This window comes from Talpa europaea (genome assembly GCF_964194135.1).
Source record: "Talpa europaea genome assembly, chromosome: 6".
In the NCBI taxonomy this organism is placed as follows: domain Eukaryota; kingdom Metazoa; phylum Chordata; class Mammalia; order Eulipotyphla; family Talpidae; genus Talpa; species Talpa europaea.
The window spans coordinates 105,176,072-105,195,043 of record NC_140072.1 but is presented as its reverse complement, the minus strand read 5'-3'; the positions used below and the strand labels follow the sequence as shown (position 1 = coordinate 105,195,043).

General features: G+C 34.1%; 1 protein-coding gene across 1 annotated transcript in view; it reads left to right on the top strand.

Annotated features, from left to right (window-relative positions):
- Positions 1 to 18,972, top strand: part of DIAPH3 (diaphanous related formin 3) — a gene marked incomplete at its 3' end in the record, with an annotated part of 318,599 nt that overhangs the window by 153,496 nt on the left and 146,131 nt on the right. Inside the window, exon 17 of the mRNA XM_084235758.1 lies at positions 4,207 to 4,369. Coding sequence (XP_084091884.1) covers positions 4,207 to 4,369 — 163 coding nt within the window. The remainder of the gene's footprint in view (positions 1 to 4,206; positions 4,370 to 18,972) is intronic.

Genomic DNA, 18,972 nt, shown 5'->3' with positions numbered 1-18,972 from the left:
AGCCTCTATCACTCACTATAACATCACAAATTTTTATTTTCTTCATCATAGCTATCACTCTCTGAATAGCTCATTCATTTACTTCTGTACTATCTGTCACCACGCTGTAGAATGCATGTTTCACAAAGCAGGGACTTGACATTGTTCCCTTTTTCCTTCTGAAAGAGGGGAATACACTGGGGCTCAATGAATGCACTCCAAATGACTGGCTGGCTAGACCCTGGATACTTAAAGATGTTTCATGTAAGGTATTAGATTTATAGCCTGATTTCAGCTGATCGTTTTAACCTGTGTTAATGGAAGTAATAGACATATTTGGAGGGTAAAGTGCAGTGATGAGGACAGAATATTAGAATACCTGGACAATTTTTTTGTGTTAGGATGGGTTGGGAATCAGCAGTACTAGCTGACCAGGAGAAGAATCCCAGACCTTAGTCTTGCTGTGTAGTTGACCAGCACAAAGTATGTGTGGCCCAGTGCTTGCGAATACAGATCTGGTTGTCACACTTTTCAAATGGGAAGATTCTGGTGATTCAAGTAGAATTTCATGAGAATTTCGCCTTAACCCTGGTAAAGAAAAGACATTAGGTTTTACAAATACATTGAGTAATTGGATATATATCAATATTTTATAAAGAATTTTATCAATTATTTGTTAAGTAACTCACCTATTTCCCTAAAGCTCTGTACAAATACAGGACTTGCTGGGAAGAAAATAATTAAAGCTTAACTGCTGTTTACATGGTCATTCCCTTTATGTGTACTTTATTGTTACAAGAACAGATATATTGGTGTTTCTCTTGGATGATGGTAATGCTGCCGCTGCTGCTGATTTATCTGGTTGTTTTACCATCTATTAATGAGAGGGTTCATTTATAATGTCATAGAGTGCCTCATTAATGTAACCATTCATTCCATTTTATCAAACAGTCATTTTAAACTTCTGACAATTAATTTGGCTATTTCCAAAATTCCAGTTATTCCAAGTTCCATTTCATTTCCTTTGGGAGCAAATTGTTTTAAAGATAACAATGATAAGAAAATTAACTTAGAAAGCTCTCTTGTTGTTAGAACAAGGCCATGTAATTTCCATAGTTTTGTCTCGATCTTATTTCCATTCATATCTTTTAATGGAATTGTACTAGTTTTTATTAAGTATGCCCAGGTATATTTCTAATATCATTAACTTATGATCTTACCTGTACATCTAAGATATTATTATTAATACTTAGTTTTTTTTAACCTGTTTTTCAAATTAGTTGTTGAGAATAGACAAATTGTCAAGTGTTAACATAAAATTACTAGTATTTTGTTAGGTCCTAAATATTAAAATTCAAAGCCATAATAAGGGCAGAAAAGAAGTAGCTACAGAATTGGAAATAACCTAACAATTAGAAATAACCTAACAAAGTAGTATAACATGTTGTCCAGGATAACTACTTTTCAGGGGCTCTCTTAGCTTTTAACATTACATCCAAATTGTGTGTGGTTACATGTATATACACAATTTTATGATGGAAATTCCATCACTTTAATTAGACTTTTAAAAGACTCGTTACCCTTTCCACTAAAGTTTAAGAGTGATGATACCAGGATAAGATAAAGATTTGCAGATGATTAAATTTAATATATCTAAGAAGGTATTGCACAGCACCTAGAGAAAGGACAGATGATCCGAAATGTGGCAAGAACAGAGTACTACTAGGAAATTGAATTAGTCGGGTAAACTCCACTTCATTGCGGATGAGTATAATATACTACAAACGCTATGTATTCATTAGAGTAAGTGATCATTCCTAGCTATAGAGGATAGAGAAGAAAACTTTGTAGAATGAATGCTTGAATGATAGGTTTAGACAAGCAAAGATAAAACAATTTCTCTTTTAGACACGTTAAGGAAATAATCCTTGTGATATAATCTCCATATGGAATGTAAATTTTTTGTGAGTGTTTATAGATTAAAAAACAGTGTTGACTTCTGAACTTACTAAGTAAATGAAGGTTAATTATTTCACATTATGAATGAATCACATTTTCCAGTTAATGATACTTTCTGAATGCATTTCAAATGTGACTTATATTTACATAAACTTATATACATATAACATTTCTTGAATATGGGCCGTTCATAAGACTATAACTTCTTACAAATTTTTGTCATCTTTTGGTCATCCACAAATTAAAAGTTGACATTACATATAATAAATGCATCAACTTGCATTAGAATCCCTACTTTTCTACTCTCTTCTTATAAACTATATATAGCTATAAATATATAGCTACTTTTTTTTAAAGATTGATTTATTTATGCATACAAGAGCTGGGGTACAGGCCAGAGATGTAGGGTTGAGAGGATTCACCAGAGACAGAGTGGAGAACAAAACAGACAGACTGACTGAAGTACACTACTGAGGAGCAGCGGGTGAGACAGGAGAGGTCTGCCGCGCCATGTGGGTTGCTCCTTGGCAGGCCGGGGATCGAATTCGTGCTGCAGAGTCTGCGGATTGCTTCATAGTGCGGTGCTTAACCCCTTGCACCACCAGGGAGGCCCAATATATTGCTTTTTATATAAAATATGAATATATAGCTAAGCATAGCATATAAAAAATGGAAGAGCAATAAGTAATTTGTGAAGTTAACATGGGTACAGGTGATTTGTGGGAAGCTTGAGTTCTAATAAGAGTTCTTCAGTGTTCCTAGAGTCACTGCCTATCTGGCAGCAGTGGTACCTCTTTCTTCCTTAAGCATTTATTTTTTTTTTAAATGAAGGGCTTCTGGGCCTCTCTGGTGGCTCAGGTGGTTGAGCGCCACACTGTGAAGCTGTCCACCACCTCTGCAGCGCGGGTTCGATCCCGGCCAGCCGGCGAGAATCCCACGTGGCGCAGCAGACCTTTCCTGTCTAGCCCACTGCTCCCCTCAGCAGTGTATTTCAGTCAGTGTGCCTGTTCTGCTCCCTACTCTGTCTCTGGTGAATCATCTTACCCTCTTGCACATCTGACCTGTACCCCAGTTCTTGTATAAATAAATATTTAAAAAAAAAATGAAGGGCTTCTGACCAGAAGAACCATATCTTTTTGGAATTGTAGTAAAGTTTTCCATATATATATACATATATATATATATGTATAAATGTATATATGTATGTACATATATATGTGTGCTATATATGCATATAGCATATATATGTATACATATACATAACATATGTACATATATATTCCATTTGTTGGTTTCTTTTAATTTGAATCCAGTTATTCTTACTAATTTGCTGATTTAAAAAAATTGTGCTGATTCTGGGCATCCTTTTACATTATTCAGAGATAATCAAATGACAAGTAAGCTTAATACAGTATGTTCTATTCCTTTAAATGTCCCAATTTAAAGATGCCATGTCAATTATGAGTGCTGCTCTAAAAGTCATCTTTTCAGAATGTGCTGAAACTAACTGCATGAGCAATTTTTCACATCACAAAGAAACTCCGGTTTGTTTAGAAACTGTTTTCTCCTGCCACCACAATCACACTTGTTAAGTCTTCTCACTTTCAGTGTATTTTGAACTATGTTGTTACACACAAATGAGAGAAGAACATTTCTGTGTGTGTGTGTATATAGTCATAATTTATATCATAATGCATATACTTTAACAGTTTTTAAAGTTAGAGTTAAACTTGGATGCATTTGTACAATATAAGTAGTTGTTAATGTAACTTTTAGAATTCTATTTGTTTTTCAAATGAATAACTGATAAATACTTCATGTGTACTCTAAATGTCATTCATTTTTCTAAGAACATGGCATGTGTTAGCTCACTTGATTCTCACAATGTCCCTGTGAGATTGGTGGCATTACTTCCATTTTATAGGTGAGGAAATTGCGAGAGATGAAGTTAATTGCCCACAGATGCAAAACTATCATGTGTAGGAACTATAAATTTATCCCAGGTTGTCCAATATAATTACTATGCTTAATAGCACTGTTGCTGATTTCAGTATCATTGCAATTAATAACAACTACTGAACTATACTTTTAAGTCATATTGCACGATCTGAATAATACAGAATGGCAAATTGAAATAAAATTGTTCTTGAATTCAATTCTAGAAGAAACATAGTAGATACTGATAACCATTAGGAATTAAATACAAGATTTTTTTCCCTCTAAAACATTGCTTTGTAAGTTTCAGAATACCTTAACGGTAATATACAGCTTTGTTATCAGTGCAAAAGAACAATATGAGAAACTTTTCAAGTTGCATGAAAATATGGAAAAGTTATACCAGAGTGTAATGGGATACTATGCCATTGACGTGAAGAAGGTGTCCGTGGAAGACTTTTTTACTGACTTGAGTAACTTCAGAACTTCATTCATGGTATGTTGAAACTTCTAATTTGTTTTTTATTTTTTTTTTTAAAGATTTATTTTTATTTATTTATACAAGCACTGGGTACAGTCAGAATCGCGGGAGGGTGAGAGAATTCACCAGAGCCAGAGCGGGGAGCAGAGCAGGCAGAAGGACCAAAGCACACTGCTGAGGGAAGCAGCGGGCGGCAGGAGAGGTCTGTGCGCCATGTGGGACCCTCCTCCGGTGGCTGGGGAGCAGCCGGGGATCGAACCAGTGTTGCAGAGGCTGTGGGCAGCTTCGCAACCCAGCGCTCAACCACTGTGCCACTGGGGAGGCCCTCTAATTTGTTTTTTAAAACATATTGTTTATGCTTTCTTTTCCATTGTTATTTTTATTTCATTGCTTCTTTCCATTCTTCTTGCCTCTAGTAAAACTTACCTTTTCCAATGATGAAAGTTGGCTTTAAAATTTTTAGATTTTAAATCTGCTGAAAAAGGTGTGTTCTTTTTTGCCTTCCCAACATTAAGCTATAATCAGAAATTTTATTGAAAAAGTGACATAATCTGAAGTTTTCCATAAAGACTCCCCTCCTGGCTGATTACAGAGCACTTTTTAATAAGTTTTTGGCTAGAAATTTGTTTCTTTATACTTAAGATCAATTTGTATTTTTGTGGTATAATTTTACCAAATTCTGTGTAGCTCTTATGAAGCTTTTTTCCCCTTTTCTTTTCTTAATGCATTGTACAATAAGCTACCTGTGATTTGCCTTTGAATGGATTTCACATTCCTAGGGTTTCTTTTAGATACTTTAGTAGGGAGGTCAGGTCTTTGATGTGGAATCCTTTCATTTAGGCATTAAAAAGATCTTTTCAAAAGTATTAGCTGATTAGATGTGGAAAAAAATATACATATTAAGAGTGAGAAAGCGTTGTTGCCTCCCTAAGGAAACTGGCGATACATTTCTACAATGAAAAATTGTTATTCTTAATAGATGAGTAAGTCAGTTCTGTATTTCAGCAAATGTATGTGGAGATTAAAAAGTTTTGAAGCTTAAAGAAAGGTTGAATTTAAAGAACTGTTTTTTTTTTTATCTCTGAAATTTTTGCTGAATTTATTGGACTTTGTTATATTCACTTAGTTCTGATTAGGTAATCTTTTAATAAAAATTCAATATTTTAAAAGAAAACTAATGTATAATATATACACATTTGCACAGAACTCGTTTTTCCACAGATTCACAGTGGTTCTTTATTTTTTCACCTCCAGAAATGAATTTGATTATTAAAGATATTTATTGTGTGCTTTTATCTGTATTATATAATTTTTGTGATGTCTTAGTAACATTTCTTAATAGAAGTAGCAAAGGCTTTGCAGTCTGAGAGAACAAAGTTTGGATTCTGTGCCAGTTATGTGACTGTGACACTGTTTAACATTCCTGAGACTCTGTTTCCTGTATGTCTAAAAGGATATTAATTTCTTTCTCATAATAGAGTTGAAATGTTTAGTAAGGTAATGTATCCTAGGCATAATAGCTCTTAGCACATGGTATAGGCTTAAAGAGTTAACTAAGAGTGTCTTTGGTATTGAAACCCAGTTGTATCCCAAAGAAAGTACTGGCCCTTGACTGGCTTCTGTGGCATCACCTCTAATCCTTGGAACTGTCCTGCCTGATGAGGGTGTCTTTGTGTGCCTGATAATTTATGCTTAAAATGTGATTTATGGTGAACACCTGTTTCTTTTTCCTGGCGCCCTGTGCTATCCTGTCCATTTGTCTTTTGTTGGTGACTAAGTAGCTGAGGTTAGTCATGTAGGGGAGGTGTGTCTACATGACTGACATTCCCCTTAAAGCAAACTGCACATGAAGGTTTGGGAGAAATTCCCTGGTTAGCAAAACTTCATAAACGTTATACATTATTGCTGATATAATGAAATGCCACTATAGGAGATGACAGCTGTGATTTTAATCTGTGCCCTTTCACCATCATAACCTGTAACAAGGAATAGAACAGCTTCTCTAAGTTATCTGAATCTTTCCAATAAATTATCATAGCTAAATGTGGTCATATGACCTTCAGACAATAATGCATAAATGACATCCGTATGTATAAATTGCATTTATGAAATAATATCCAGTATATATTAAAAAGTGTCTATCAACTAGACATAAGACACTGCCATAAGAACACTGACATTTGACATTGGAGGGTTTCCTAATGAGACCAAGTCCATTAGTGTTTGTCAGTTATCAAACTGGGATTTTAATCCAGATTTAATGGCAAATTTCCTAAGACTGGGTAGTATTACAGGGCTTTTGGTTTTTGGTGGCTAACTTGGGGTTTCCATGACTCAGTGGTAGAAAGAGGAAGAAAGTAAAATATTTGAGTGGAAAAGGATTCAAAAAACCTTTTTGATCAAAATACTTTATAGAGAAGGTTTCTTTAGGCTAACTGTATGCATAAGGAAGACTGGGAGGAAAGTGATTATATCAAGGGAGTGAATTTTCCACACAAATTTTCTTTCCCTCCTTCCCTGCCAGTATGGTTATACTCCTTGAATTTTAGATAATATATCCTTTAAAAGATTACAGTGTCAACATTGGCAGAAACTATTGAAAAATATCTTGTTTTGTCAAAGTCTTGCAGTCCTTTAGGTTATTGTTTAATCTCTTCCGATTCTTTGAAAACCAGGTTAAATCACCTAGCCAGTATTAAAATATTAACAACATATATGGAACTTTCATAATGTTGAAGGACTTTGTAGAAATCCACATAAATATAATAAGCAAAGTTTCTCTTTTTACAAAAATACTGTTAAGATATGTTTACATTGTGTATTTTTGGTCATGAATGAGCAAATTTAACCATATAGTGGAGGTGCATTTTGTATTGCATAGAAGGAGTTAGAGCCACTGTCCTATTCCACACCTGCCCCATGTGGCATTTTCCATGAAATGTTTTCTCTCAAATTCAGGGCAAGTGGCTTGCTGTTCCCTTTGCCTAGAGCACTCCCTCCAAATTTGTCTGGGTAAATTGTCATACTTAACTATTCTCATTTCTAAATCTAGTAAGACCTTTCTATTTTATTTTCCTTGGTATCTCTAGTAAAATTCAGAGCATACATAGATAAAATTGTGTAGTAACAGATGTCCCCATCTATAAAGCAGTGACTGACTTCAATAGCAAAATCTTATAGTGCCAACCAAGTGCCAGGCACTATCTTAATTCATTCAATCCTTAATTCATTTAATTCTTAATTTAATCCTTACATGCACCAGATGTGGTATTGTATAGCTATTTTCCCTATTTTGCAGAGGAGGAAACTGAAGCTTAGATAGCTTGTGATTTGCCTGTTTATTTAGCAAGTGATAGAACTTAGATGCTAAGCCAGGGAGTTTCACTTCAGGCTATGCCATAGATAGGTGAATTTTACTGAGTCCTATTCAGTGTAGGAGTTACATTTAATAGGACTAACCTGAAATTTAACTACCCCTTATAAAACTTAGGCTACCTTCATTTTTAATTATTTAGTTTGTGGGTGATGTACCTGAAAATGTTTGTGCATTAGGATTGCTCAGAATTTTAGACTTAAGCAATTAAAAACTGTCTATTTTTATTCAAAGCCCTTTTGAATGAAAGGTTAAACCTTGAACTTATACAAGAGCCTAGTAATGTCATTAGATCTCACAACTATTTGGATAAAGCTACTCAGATTCCTTTTTTCTTTCTCTCTAAGAGTCTTTCAAATAGCTAAAGGAGAAACAGACTGCTGCCTCCAGCCATGTAGACCAAGGTGGAAAGTTTCATGATCTTGTAGCTTCCTGGGAGAAACAGCTGTTCATTGTGACAGCAGTTTAACTCACCCCTCTTCTGGTTGAGGATTCTCAATTGGGAATTAATTGGTTGCTGTTTTAGCCATCTACTGTAGGGACTATGCTAGTCCAGAGAGGTGTCTATATAGAATTATCTGCCAACTTTAAAGAAATAGTAAATAAGTTTTCATAGCTTTGTTTTTACTACCATCTTCAACAGGACAAAACTAAAACCGATGGCATTGTTTTTGGAGTGCTTGCTTTTTGCTAGACACTGTGTTGGGTGCTTTACATGGGTTTCTGGTGAACTAACTGGTGTGTAGCAAAAATCAGTACCTTTGCAGACTGGCTGTGGAGGTAACAGGAATTTGGGTTTGTGAGGTTGCCCTGTTCCAAAGCCTCTACTTTTTAAAAGTATATTAGTTTCCAAGTATACTACTTCTCTGAGTTTGAAAATAAAGTCAAAATATAATTTTAAAAGTGTTTTTGATCAAAACAAAAGCAAAAACAGGAAATTTGGCCAAAGATAAACTAAATTTCCTCATTGTTTGATAGAACTTTGCTTACTCTGATGGGTTCATGCTAGGAGAATGTTTACAGGCCTGGTTCTGTTTCAAAGCATAAAATGTTTGCTTTTTAAATTAGAGGCTTATTAATATAAAGCCTTGTGGCTAGAGTGAGGTTTTATGTGAGGGCTGGAGAGTCAGCACCTCTCTGTAATAGACTTTTATTTCCTAGAGGATTCATGTGAAGCATAGAATTCATATTGGAGGTACTTGGTGGAAATGTTTGACCTCACACTTTGGATCACTAATTGATGGTCTGCCAGGCATCAGGCTTCACCAAATGATGCTCATGCCTCTAGTCATCTAGTGTTATATAGCAGTCTTTCTTGTTTTCTACTTCCACTTGTGCCTGTTTTCAAACTCATGTTTATAAGCCATTGACCAATGGACCTGTAAAAGCAATATCATGCTTTTATAGCATGAATTGTGCTCATTAAGAAATTGTTTTGACTCATTAGGACCACACTTTCTGTTCATGTTTGTCCTTTAAGCCCAAACCTAATTTTCATGTCATTCATGTCTCATGTGTCACTGTGCCTTGAAGTATAATGTATGTCCTGGTCTCATTTCCCATTTATACTCATAATATTAGAGAATTTTGCTCAAACTGCTTTTACACACACAGGCCTGAATTAAGTGGTTTCTTCTTCAACACTCATTTCTTACCCTGATGATACTTACTTTATTTAATCATTAAAAGGGTTTTGCTATTCTTTCTTTAACCATAACTGTTAACTCAGTTCAGCAGTGCTCTTCAGCAAATTTTAACTAATACCTTACTTATTTTGCATAACTTGTCATCTTAGAAAAGTGTTTGCAAATGCTCTCACCTCTTAGAGGACTTCTTGGTTATTCATCCTTTTATAGATAATGTATTTGAAACAATTTCCCATCAAATTATACTGATTAAGAATATGTCATTTTAGGCCTCCCCTGGTGGCACAGCGGTTGAGCGCTGGGCTGCGAAGCTGCCTGCAGCCTCTGCAGAGCTGGTTTGATCCCCAGCCACCGGGCGAGGGTCCCACATGGCGGGCAGACCTCTCCTGCCGCCCGCTGCACCCCTCAACAGTGTACTTCGTTGGTCTGCCTGTTCTGTTCCCTGCTCTGGCTTTGGTGAATTCTCTCACCCTCCCGTGCTTCTGACTGTACCCAGTGCTTGTATAAAAAAATAAAAAGAATATGTCATTTTTCCATTTTAATTAGACATAACTGTTTTTCAGAACCTCTGTTTTACAATTTCATATATTCCCCTATAGAATTGGTATGATTTTGGGTTTGTGTAGCTTTTTTTCTGAACCCATGAACATTTTCAGTTGGGAATTTACCATTCTGAAGATTACTAGACATCCTTCTTTATTAATATTTTCTTAATCCCTGTGTATCTGGACACCTTGCTTTAGGGTTAAGTTTCAAGTTCAATGGAAAGCAATTCCTGTGTTACAAGGGATTACATGGGCAGACACAGAAAGTGGAACAGCCTTGTAACATGCTTTTTCTTTGTACCCAGGCTTTAGATATATGTGCTGAACTGTGCAGCTACTATTTTCTAGTTCATAAAGTCCAGTCTGTTCCTTCATAAACTTTCCCACGTATATACCTCCCATTTGAGTTATGTGTGATGACAGTCAAAGAGTAAAGGTTTTACTCTGATTTCTTTAAGTCTTTGGTGATTTATAAATTTAGTCTACAATAAGCATCTCCTTCTGTTTTTAATAATAATGTTTAGCTATCTGCCTCACTTTTGAAAAAGCAGCAGTGACCTACAATGACCTAGTCTCATAAGGGAGATAAGACTGTGGGCCAAGGTATTTGACCTTACTCTGAGCCTCAGCATCCTATTAATAATATCATTTCTTTGTTTCTCTGGGATGTTACACTGGAAGATTAAATGACATAATGTACATTTTGAAACAAGTTAGTTTCCTACAAAGAATGTAAGTCATTTTCACCTTGGCCATCTCATTATGAACGAGATCAATATTTTAAGATTATATCCTGTATTTTGTACTTCCATATAGAATACTTTGAACTAAGTAAATAGCTACATATTTTTATTGATAGTTTTGTGTTACATTATTTCTACAATTTTGTTAAAGTTATGTTTCATCCCGTTAAAGATTCGTTATTCATGCTGTTTGCAGTCTTTAAGTTGATTTTTGATTCATGCAATTGAAATACACTGTATCATGAACAAATATAAAATCAATAATAACACATTTAATCTTGCTGCATGTGTTGATCAAATGCAATTTATTCTTTTGCTGAATACTCAGACTAAAGGACCTATTTCCCAAACAAAAATGAAATCATCCAATGAGAGAGTATTTCAGTGTAAAACATTTTGGATATATAAAGGACAGTCAGGACAAAACTCATTTTCCCAAATCTGTTAAATTACACAAATTTGATATTTTTCAATTCAAAATGTCATTTCTGATGACTACTATATAGACCAACGAGGTGATTAAGCATTTTGTATGTGCTGGCTGCTCTTAGGCTGAGTAGTTAAATGTTATCAGAGAAAAGATCGTTTTATAGTGCTATGGCTGAATGTTAAGCCAACTTGCCTCATTATAGTAGTATTTTCTATTCTTGCTTATTTTGAACTTCGGTCTTCAAGCTTTTTACTTGCAGGTAAAAAGCTCCTAATCCAGGACAAAATATTCTTACCTATATGATTTTTCTTTTAAATTCTTATCATTTGCTATCTTTATTTAAGGAATTAAATCAATTCCACATGCTGAATATTTTAGGTTTGTAACCTTGAAAATAATTTAATTCTGGTAGTTTCCTCTAATCTTCAGACTTTAGGATTCTCACAATGAAAATACATCTAGATTAATTAGCTTTATTTTTCTCTTTACTGATAAGATTTATTCTTACTCTGTAGTTCTCAGTGGTAAAATAAATTCATTTGACTGACAGACTCTGCATGATCATGTGGTAATTTGTATTTTGTGTTTACATTTTCAGTATTTTACCTGTACACTGATATGATACAGTGCAAAGAGACAACTGGGTTATTTTAATGCAATAATGGGAACAACATTTGATTGATTATGCAGAAAAAGAAAAAGAATTAGCTTAAATAAGTTTAAGCTAATTATTGAGAATATTGACCCATGTAATTGACAAGATGCTAAACTAGGCTACCACGAACAAAAATGATTCAAATGGCATATTCTTTGTACCTTGGATATACTGGTCTTCTGCTTGGAAGATGAGAAGGAGGGGGAGAGGTAGAAGGAGAGAAACAAAGGAGACATTATTGGTTACTTTTTTATGTAATTTTTTTTATATTGCCAAGTTCACATAGAATATTCTGGGGTTTTAGTTAGATGATTCCTTTGTCTAGTTGATTAGCAGTAACTCAAAGTGCTGCCTTGTCTTAGAGCCTACCTTTAAGCACTATACTTGCTACCATCTTGTGTGCCTAGCTGCACCTTTATTTGGCAGGAAAATAGTTTCATAATATACCACTCTGGATGCAAGAGAGCACATTTAATAGAAAATTAAGTTCTATTTTGTGAAATCTATTATGAACATTTTATATTTTATTAAAGAACTTAATGAATAGATTGAAAAACCTCATTTATTTGGGAATTTTGCTAAGTGTTTGAAGGAATTGCAAACAAATCCTTAGCACAGTTATAAAGGGTCTGTAATGTTAAGTCCCAGATGGATTAATAAGTAATTGTATTGTTTCAGCTGAGTGTATGATAAAGAACAACTTAAAGATGAAGCAGTTTAGTCACCAAGACCTGTATATCCTTTGGAACAATCTCAAAGGATGTTTTCCCATTTTCATAAGTTTCATGGTATTATGAAGGTCAAATTATGACACCTTGTATTGAATGTTAAATGAATGTATGAAAGATGAATTGTTTGGGTCAGTACATAATATATCACGGTCTCTATTCTCATTGAAAGTATTTTATTTATTGAATTTGGAAATACTAGAGAAATTGATTAATTCTTTAGGTTTAAAAAATGTTCATTCCTTTCCTAAAACTATGTTCATTAGGTGTTTCTAGAATGCTTTGTGTGGCTGAGTGTTGCTTTTTCTCAAGGTTAAGTAAACTCCTAACAAAGCATTTTGTGCAGATGTTTTGGTCTCATACATTGTTATTTACTTTGGAGAAATAAGCCTGTTCTATCACAGTACCTAACACCCACCTCTCTGGAAAGCACAGAGATTTAAATTCAGTTTTTCTAATCTCATTTTAGAGACTTGGCAATCAAAATTGAATACTTAGACAAGAAGAGAAGATTTTTAAAGTGAAAACTGTACTATAGTGATCCCTACTTACATAGCTTAATTATCCATTGATGTTGAACGACATATGTCCAAATGAGAAAACATTTATAAACCTTTCAACATTTATTTTACATGATAAAATAGTTTCCAACGTTAAGAAAATATATAGGATATCATACTATGTTGAAAAATATCAAATTTGTTGAACCATTTAAATGGAATAAGAATCAGAAATGGAGATGAAGTACAATCAAAAAGTATCTGTGGACTTCTACTCATGTTGTGTACTCTTGTGATTTATTACAGTTTTATCAATATTATACAAAATAAGGCATATTTATAATATAATTATTCTTTAATATTTTTTGGTGGAGGCAATTTTACATTTTTTTTTTTTTTGGAAAATCTATTTTACTGTTGGGAAAATCTAGTAATTTTATCTCTGGGAAAGTTTTAATTTATCAGGAATATCTCATTTCAAATGCAAGCAATACTTTGGGGAAAAATACAAGGAAATAAACTTTTATTCTAGAACAAAATCTCATAAAACTATTACATATAGGGGGCCTCCCTGGTGGCGCAAGGGGTTAAGCACCACACTATGAAGCAGTCCGCAGCCTCTGCAGCAGGAGTTCAATCCCCGGCCAGCCAGGGAGCAACCCACATGGCGCAGCAGACCTCTCCTGTCTCGCCTGCTGCTCCCCTCAGCAGTGTATTTCAGTCAGTCTGCCTGTTCTTTACCCTACTCTGTCTCTGGTGAATCCTCTCACCCCCTGCATCTCTGGCCTGTACCCCAGCTCTTGTATGTATAAATAAATCTTTTTTAAAAATTATTAGATTTACAAGGATTAAAACATGTCTAACATACATGCATGCAGTATGTGTGTATATAAATTACATATAGAAGTAAACTAAATCTTTAGCATAGTTAAATGTTTAGTAGTAAATAGTTAGACTAGAGGTCAAGAATACATCTTGTCTTCCACATTCAATTCACCTCTGTATCTTCCTGGCCAAATAATCCAACTGTATTGGATTCATGCCTTGATATTACTTCCCATTAACTCAACCAAAGATCTTATTCCAACATCTCTGAATGGAAAGCATTTGTATTCTCACAGGAGTTAGAAAACAAGCAATCCCGCGTATGCTTGATAGATGCATGTATAATTGATGTAAGCTAGAAAGTGACTCCTTTTGAACTATTCTTGGACAAATAAGTGTGTGTTTGAGTCATTTGATTAAAGACATCAGTGAAAAAATATTAGAAATTATAATTTTGTAAATGACACTGTAAGAGAAGTAGAGAAAATACAGAGAGTAAATTTAACAAAAAGATGAATAAGATTTGACTGGGGAAAATTATAATGTTTTTATGAGGGAAAAAAACTAAGTTAATGGAGAACCACATCATATTCATAAATATTGTCAGTATTGTAGAGATATTAATTCTCTCTAACTTAATCTGCAGAATCAGAGCAATTCTGTTGATAAATCCCAGTAGTTCTTTACAAAACCCTTATGAGTCTATTTAAAAGATAGCTATGAGGACAAAGATCCAAAAATAGTGAAGCTATTTCTAAAGAAGAAAAGCTAGACATGTTGTAATAAAGACATTGTTATTTGTGCAAATGTGAATATATTGTCCAAATGGACTAAGGTCCAAAGCATTAACAGGTATATGACACATGAAAGAAGAGGTGATTTTGCAGATCAATGGAGAAAAGACAGGCTGGTTGTGAAAAGGTCAGGGTCAACTTGTGACAAAAAAGTAAGTTGGATCCCACCTCATACAATTCAAAAACAGTGACTCATTTGAAGTATTACTAAAATGTGAACAATTTTTCATTGAAACTTTATTAAGAAAATACATAGAAATAGATGAATAGCTTTATGTCTTTGTGGTAGGGAGGAATTTCTTTAACAACTTATAAAATGTGCAAACAATACCTTATTTGTTTTTTGACTACATGAATTTAAGAACCGCTGTTTACTTAAAAATGAAGTACAATGACAGTTACAATTCATAATATTTATAAAACACAAAAAATAACAAAATATTAGTATCTAGAATATCATTAAGAAAATGATGAACCTAATGGAAGTGAATAAAATATGTAAATACGTATTTCACAAAATAGGAAATGCAGATGTTTTACAAGCATGAAAAGATACTTGAACTAATTAATAACCATAGAAATACAAGTTTAAAGCATGATGTGATATTATTATATAAATACCAAAAAGTTGGTAGACCATTTGATAATAGTTTTTGTGAGTGTTTGCTCTGTGATTATATGCTGGCAATAGGGATGTACATTGACACAACCGTATTGAAAACCATTATGTTATCTATCTAGTAAGAATGAAGATGATCCTCTTTGTCAGCTCCACTGCTATCTGGAGAGTAGTGACTTTCAAAGCATTTCACCATGACCCACGTTACCTTGCACCCAGCACTCTTAGGTATTCGTATTTTTAGAATACATACAAAAGTTTCAACATTATTTATCTTTTGCTTGTGTTAGCATCTAAAACTTTCTTTGCCTTTTCATTTAGAGTGACTGTCAGCATTTTCTAAACAATAATAGAACCAAATAATGGTACCTACCATTAAAAAGCTCATAGACACAAGAAGACATACACAAAATATTTGTGTCTGTTTTGTTTATGATAGCCTGAAATTGGAAATAGCCCAAATCCCTCTGACCAGAGAATAAATAATAAAATGCAATGGTTATAAGTAATGAAAATGAAGTACAGATTATACATAGAAATGAGGATAAATCTTAGGAAGAAATTGAGTAAAAAAAACAAGTTACAGCAGTTTTCAATAAAAGATGCAATTTTTGGGCATCCCCGGTGGCGCAGCAGTTGAGCGCTGGGTTGCAAAGCTACCTACAGCCTCTGCAGTGCTGGTTTAATTCCCGGCTGCTCCCCGGCCACCCGAGGAGGGTCCCACATGGCACGCAGACCTCTCCTGCTGCCCGCTGTTCCCCTCAGCAGTGTACTTCAGTCCTTCTGCCTGCTCTGCTCCCCGCTCTGGTTCCAGTGAATTCTCTCACCCTCCCGCGCTTCTGACTGTACCCAGTGCTTGTACAAATAAATAAATAAATCTTTAAAAAAAAAGATGCAATTTTTTTTTAAAAAACTCAAAGATAATGTTTATGATAACAGCCACAAGTTATAGAGGATTAAACTTTGCTAGACTCTTCCAGATTTTACATATGTACATGCATACATACATACAAACAGAAATACACTTAAAACACTTTTAAATAGGCTGGCTTAGTTCATTTTGGTTTCTCTGTTAAAATTATATGTTGTATATAATGCTATAATGTGTAAAATAGTTGTAGCAAAGTTCTTGTCGTAACATTAATTATGGAGGAAACATAGAGGGGAAATTGGACTTTAAATTGGAAAATTGGATTTTAATTGTAAGCTCATAGTTTTTTTTTTTTCCACACACTTGCATATATATAACATGTTTGTATTTTTATATAGGTGTATGTGTTGATATACCTATGTATTTTTACATAGATATCTTAGAATCCGGTGTTTCTAAAAAAAGTAAGCCTTAGGAATTCAGGTAACTTATTGATTATGGCTTTGAAATGAACTGTCAAAAATGTGACAAAAGTATTAAAATCCTCTGGTCTTTGATGTAGATGAGTAAACCTACAGATCTTTGAGATAACATGCAACAGGCTGAATCTGAGAAGTTCTACAAGCACTCAAAGAATTTCTTTAGGTATTGTATAGCTGAAACTAGTTAGTAACAAACCAGTTTATTAGCCGATTGATAAAACAGAAAGCCAGGTCAAGAATAAGGTGATAAAAAAAGTCTTATAGCTGGTAATCTTTATATATGTCTCACCCTTAACTTTCTGCCTTCAATTTTAGAATTGAAGTAACTAAGAGACAATTGTATCTAAAATAATGGGTTCTCTATTTGGCGGGGTTTTTTTAGGCTTCTTTTATTATCAATATTTAGAATAAAATAAAATTCCAAGTTCCTCATTGAAATGGCATATTAGTTTCAGACTAAATACCTATTTCTGTGCTGTCTGTTGATAGTTTGTCAGCTAAAATTCTTCTCCTAATAGTTATATTGTCAGAATAAGATATGTTTTAAATGAGATAGGCTTTTAAATGAAAATCAATAGTGCATTTTCCATAAAACAAAATAGCTTTACGAACTACTTCAGACCTTATTTCTAAATATAAACATTATTTTTATAGGTCCTAGGAAGTAATTTGGACTTTTTATTGCCCAATGGCATACTGAAAGGGTGTGACAATTATATCTGATGCGGCCTATTAAATGTTCTCATTGAAATGCACCAAGTCATTAAAATAGAAAACTCACATCAGAAAAGTTTATACTTTAATAAAGCTTCATAAATAAGCTACATGGCATATTTTAAAAAATCCCTTCCAGGTTCCTTTTAGTCATTTCTCTCAAGCAAGAGCAATCTCATGCACACACACACACACACACACACACACTTATCTTTGAAGCCCGCCTTATTTTCTACTTTCATGTTGCCAATTCTAACCTTCCTAACTTGTATTGATTTTTTATAGCAGCTGTTGTCTTATAGCTAGTGTTTATCTTACTATGCCATAATTTGAAACTACATGGCGGATACAACATAGACTATAGCTAGTTTTCAAATCTTACCTCTTACTACTTCATCATAGTAAACAAATAATTACTCATTTTGTGCCAAAATGGAGAGTAGAGAATCCATTCTGAGAATTGGATGAAGTGAATATTAAAACACCTATTGTTGAATCTTATGTTTCATAGTTGAACAGCAATAATTAGTATTGATATATGTCATAAGCTGGGAAGAATCTGAGAATTTACCTATTGTCAACAGCAGGCTAACAAGTTAGCCCGCCATAATTATGTGAATGTTGGCAGAAGACACAAGTCTGTGGGGTCTGCAGTTGATTACTCACAGCAATAGCAGCAGTCAGACTACGCAATATTGTAGATTCTTTAGCCCAAATTCCCAGAGACCAGAGTTTAGTGGGCCAGGTTTAAAACCTACATACAAAATAGTGGGGGCTACTGGGAGTAGAGAAGACTCTGGACCCATCTTTTTAAAGAGGTAGTAAGACTACCTAACCTTAGCCCCATTTATCATACTACACGATGAATAAATTTGTTCATTATATAAATAGCTCTGAAAAGACCCTTTGAAACAAAGGTGCTTGATTAATACTGGTATCTTGAAGTGTTTAGTCTTATAGTTTCTTGCTAAAAAATGTCCAATCCCCTTAAAACCTAATTTTACTTCTCTTCGCTTAGAAGACCCTAACTGATCAGGTATCGGGCATCTCACCTTATACCATTATACTGACCATCTTGCTCTGAAACCCACCTATAGCCTTTGCCTTTGCCGTTTCCCAGATCATCACCTAGCTAGCTTCTTGACATTCAAAATTCTGCTTAAGCGAGTGAGATTTTTCTCTGACCACCTAATGTAAAGTAACCCCATAAGCATAAGCATTTATCACCCTTTTTGTCATAGTACTGTATTTATCAAACTTTTTATTGTTGATTTTCTCTCTCTGCCTCCTGCCTTGCCCCTCTTACACAGAATGTAAAGAATGTAAATCTGTTTTAGAGTCATGCACATATATGTATAGTGTCCTTAGAAGAGTACCATTTAGTATTCAGGATCTCAGTATGGGATGGGTGATGGTTGAATCAGTATTTACTCTATGCTCTTCTTCCTTTTTATCCTTGTGCTTTTAATTGTTTTGGTCAATAATATTAAAATTTATTTAATTTCTAATGAGGAATTTGTACTCTTGTGTAAAAAAAGAAAAAATAGATTATTACAGTAAAAAAAAATTAAAGTCTACCACCAAATTATATGCCTACTTGTTATAGCTTAGCTTTGTGCTTTTTTATTTCATACTATTAGTGATACAGTAGCAACTAGATAACCTGTTTGGATTTATCACTACTGAGAATACA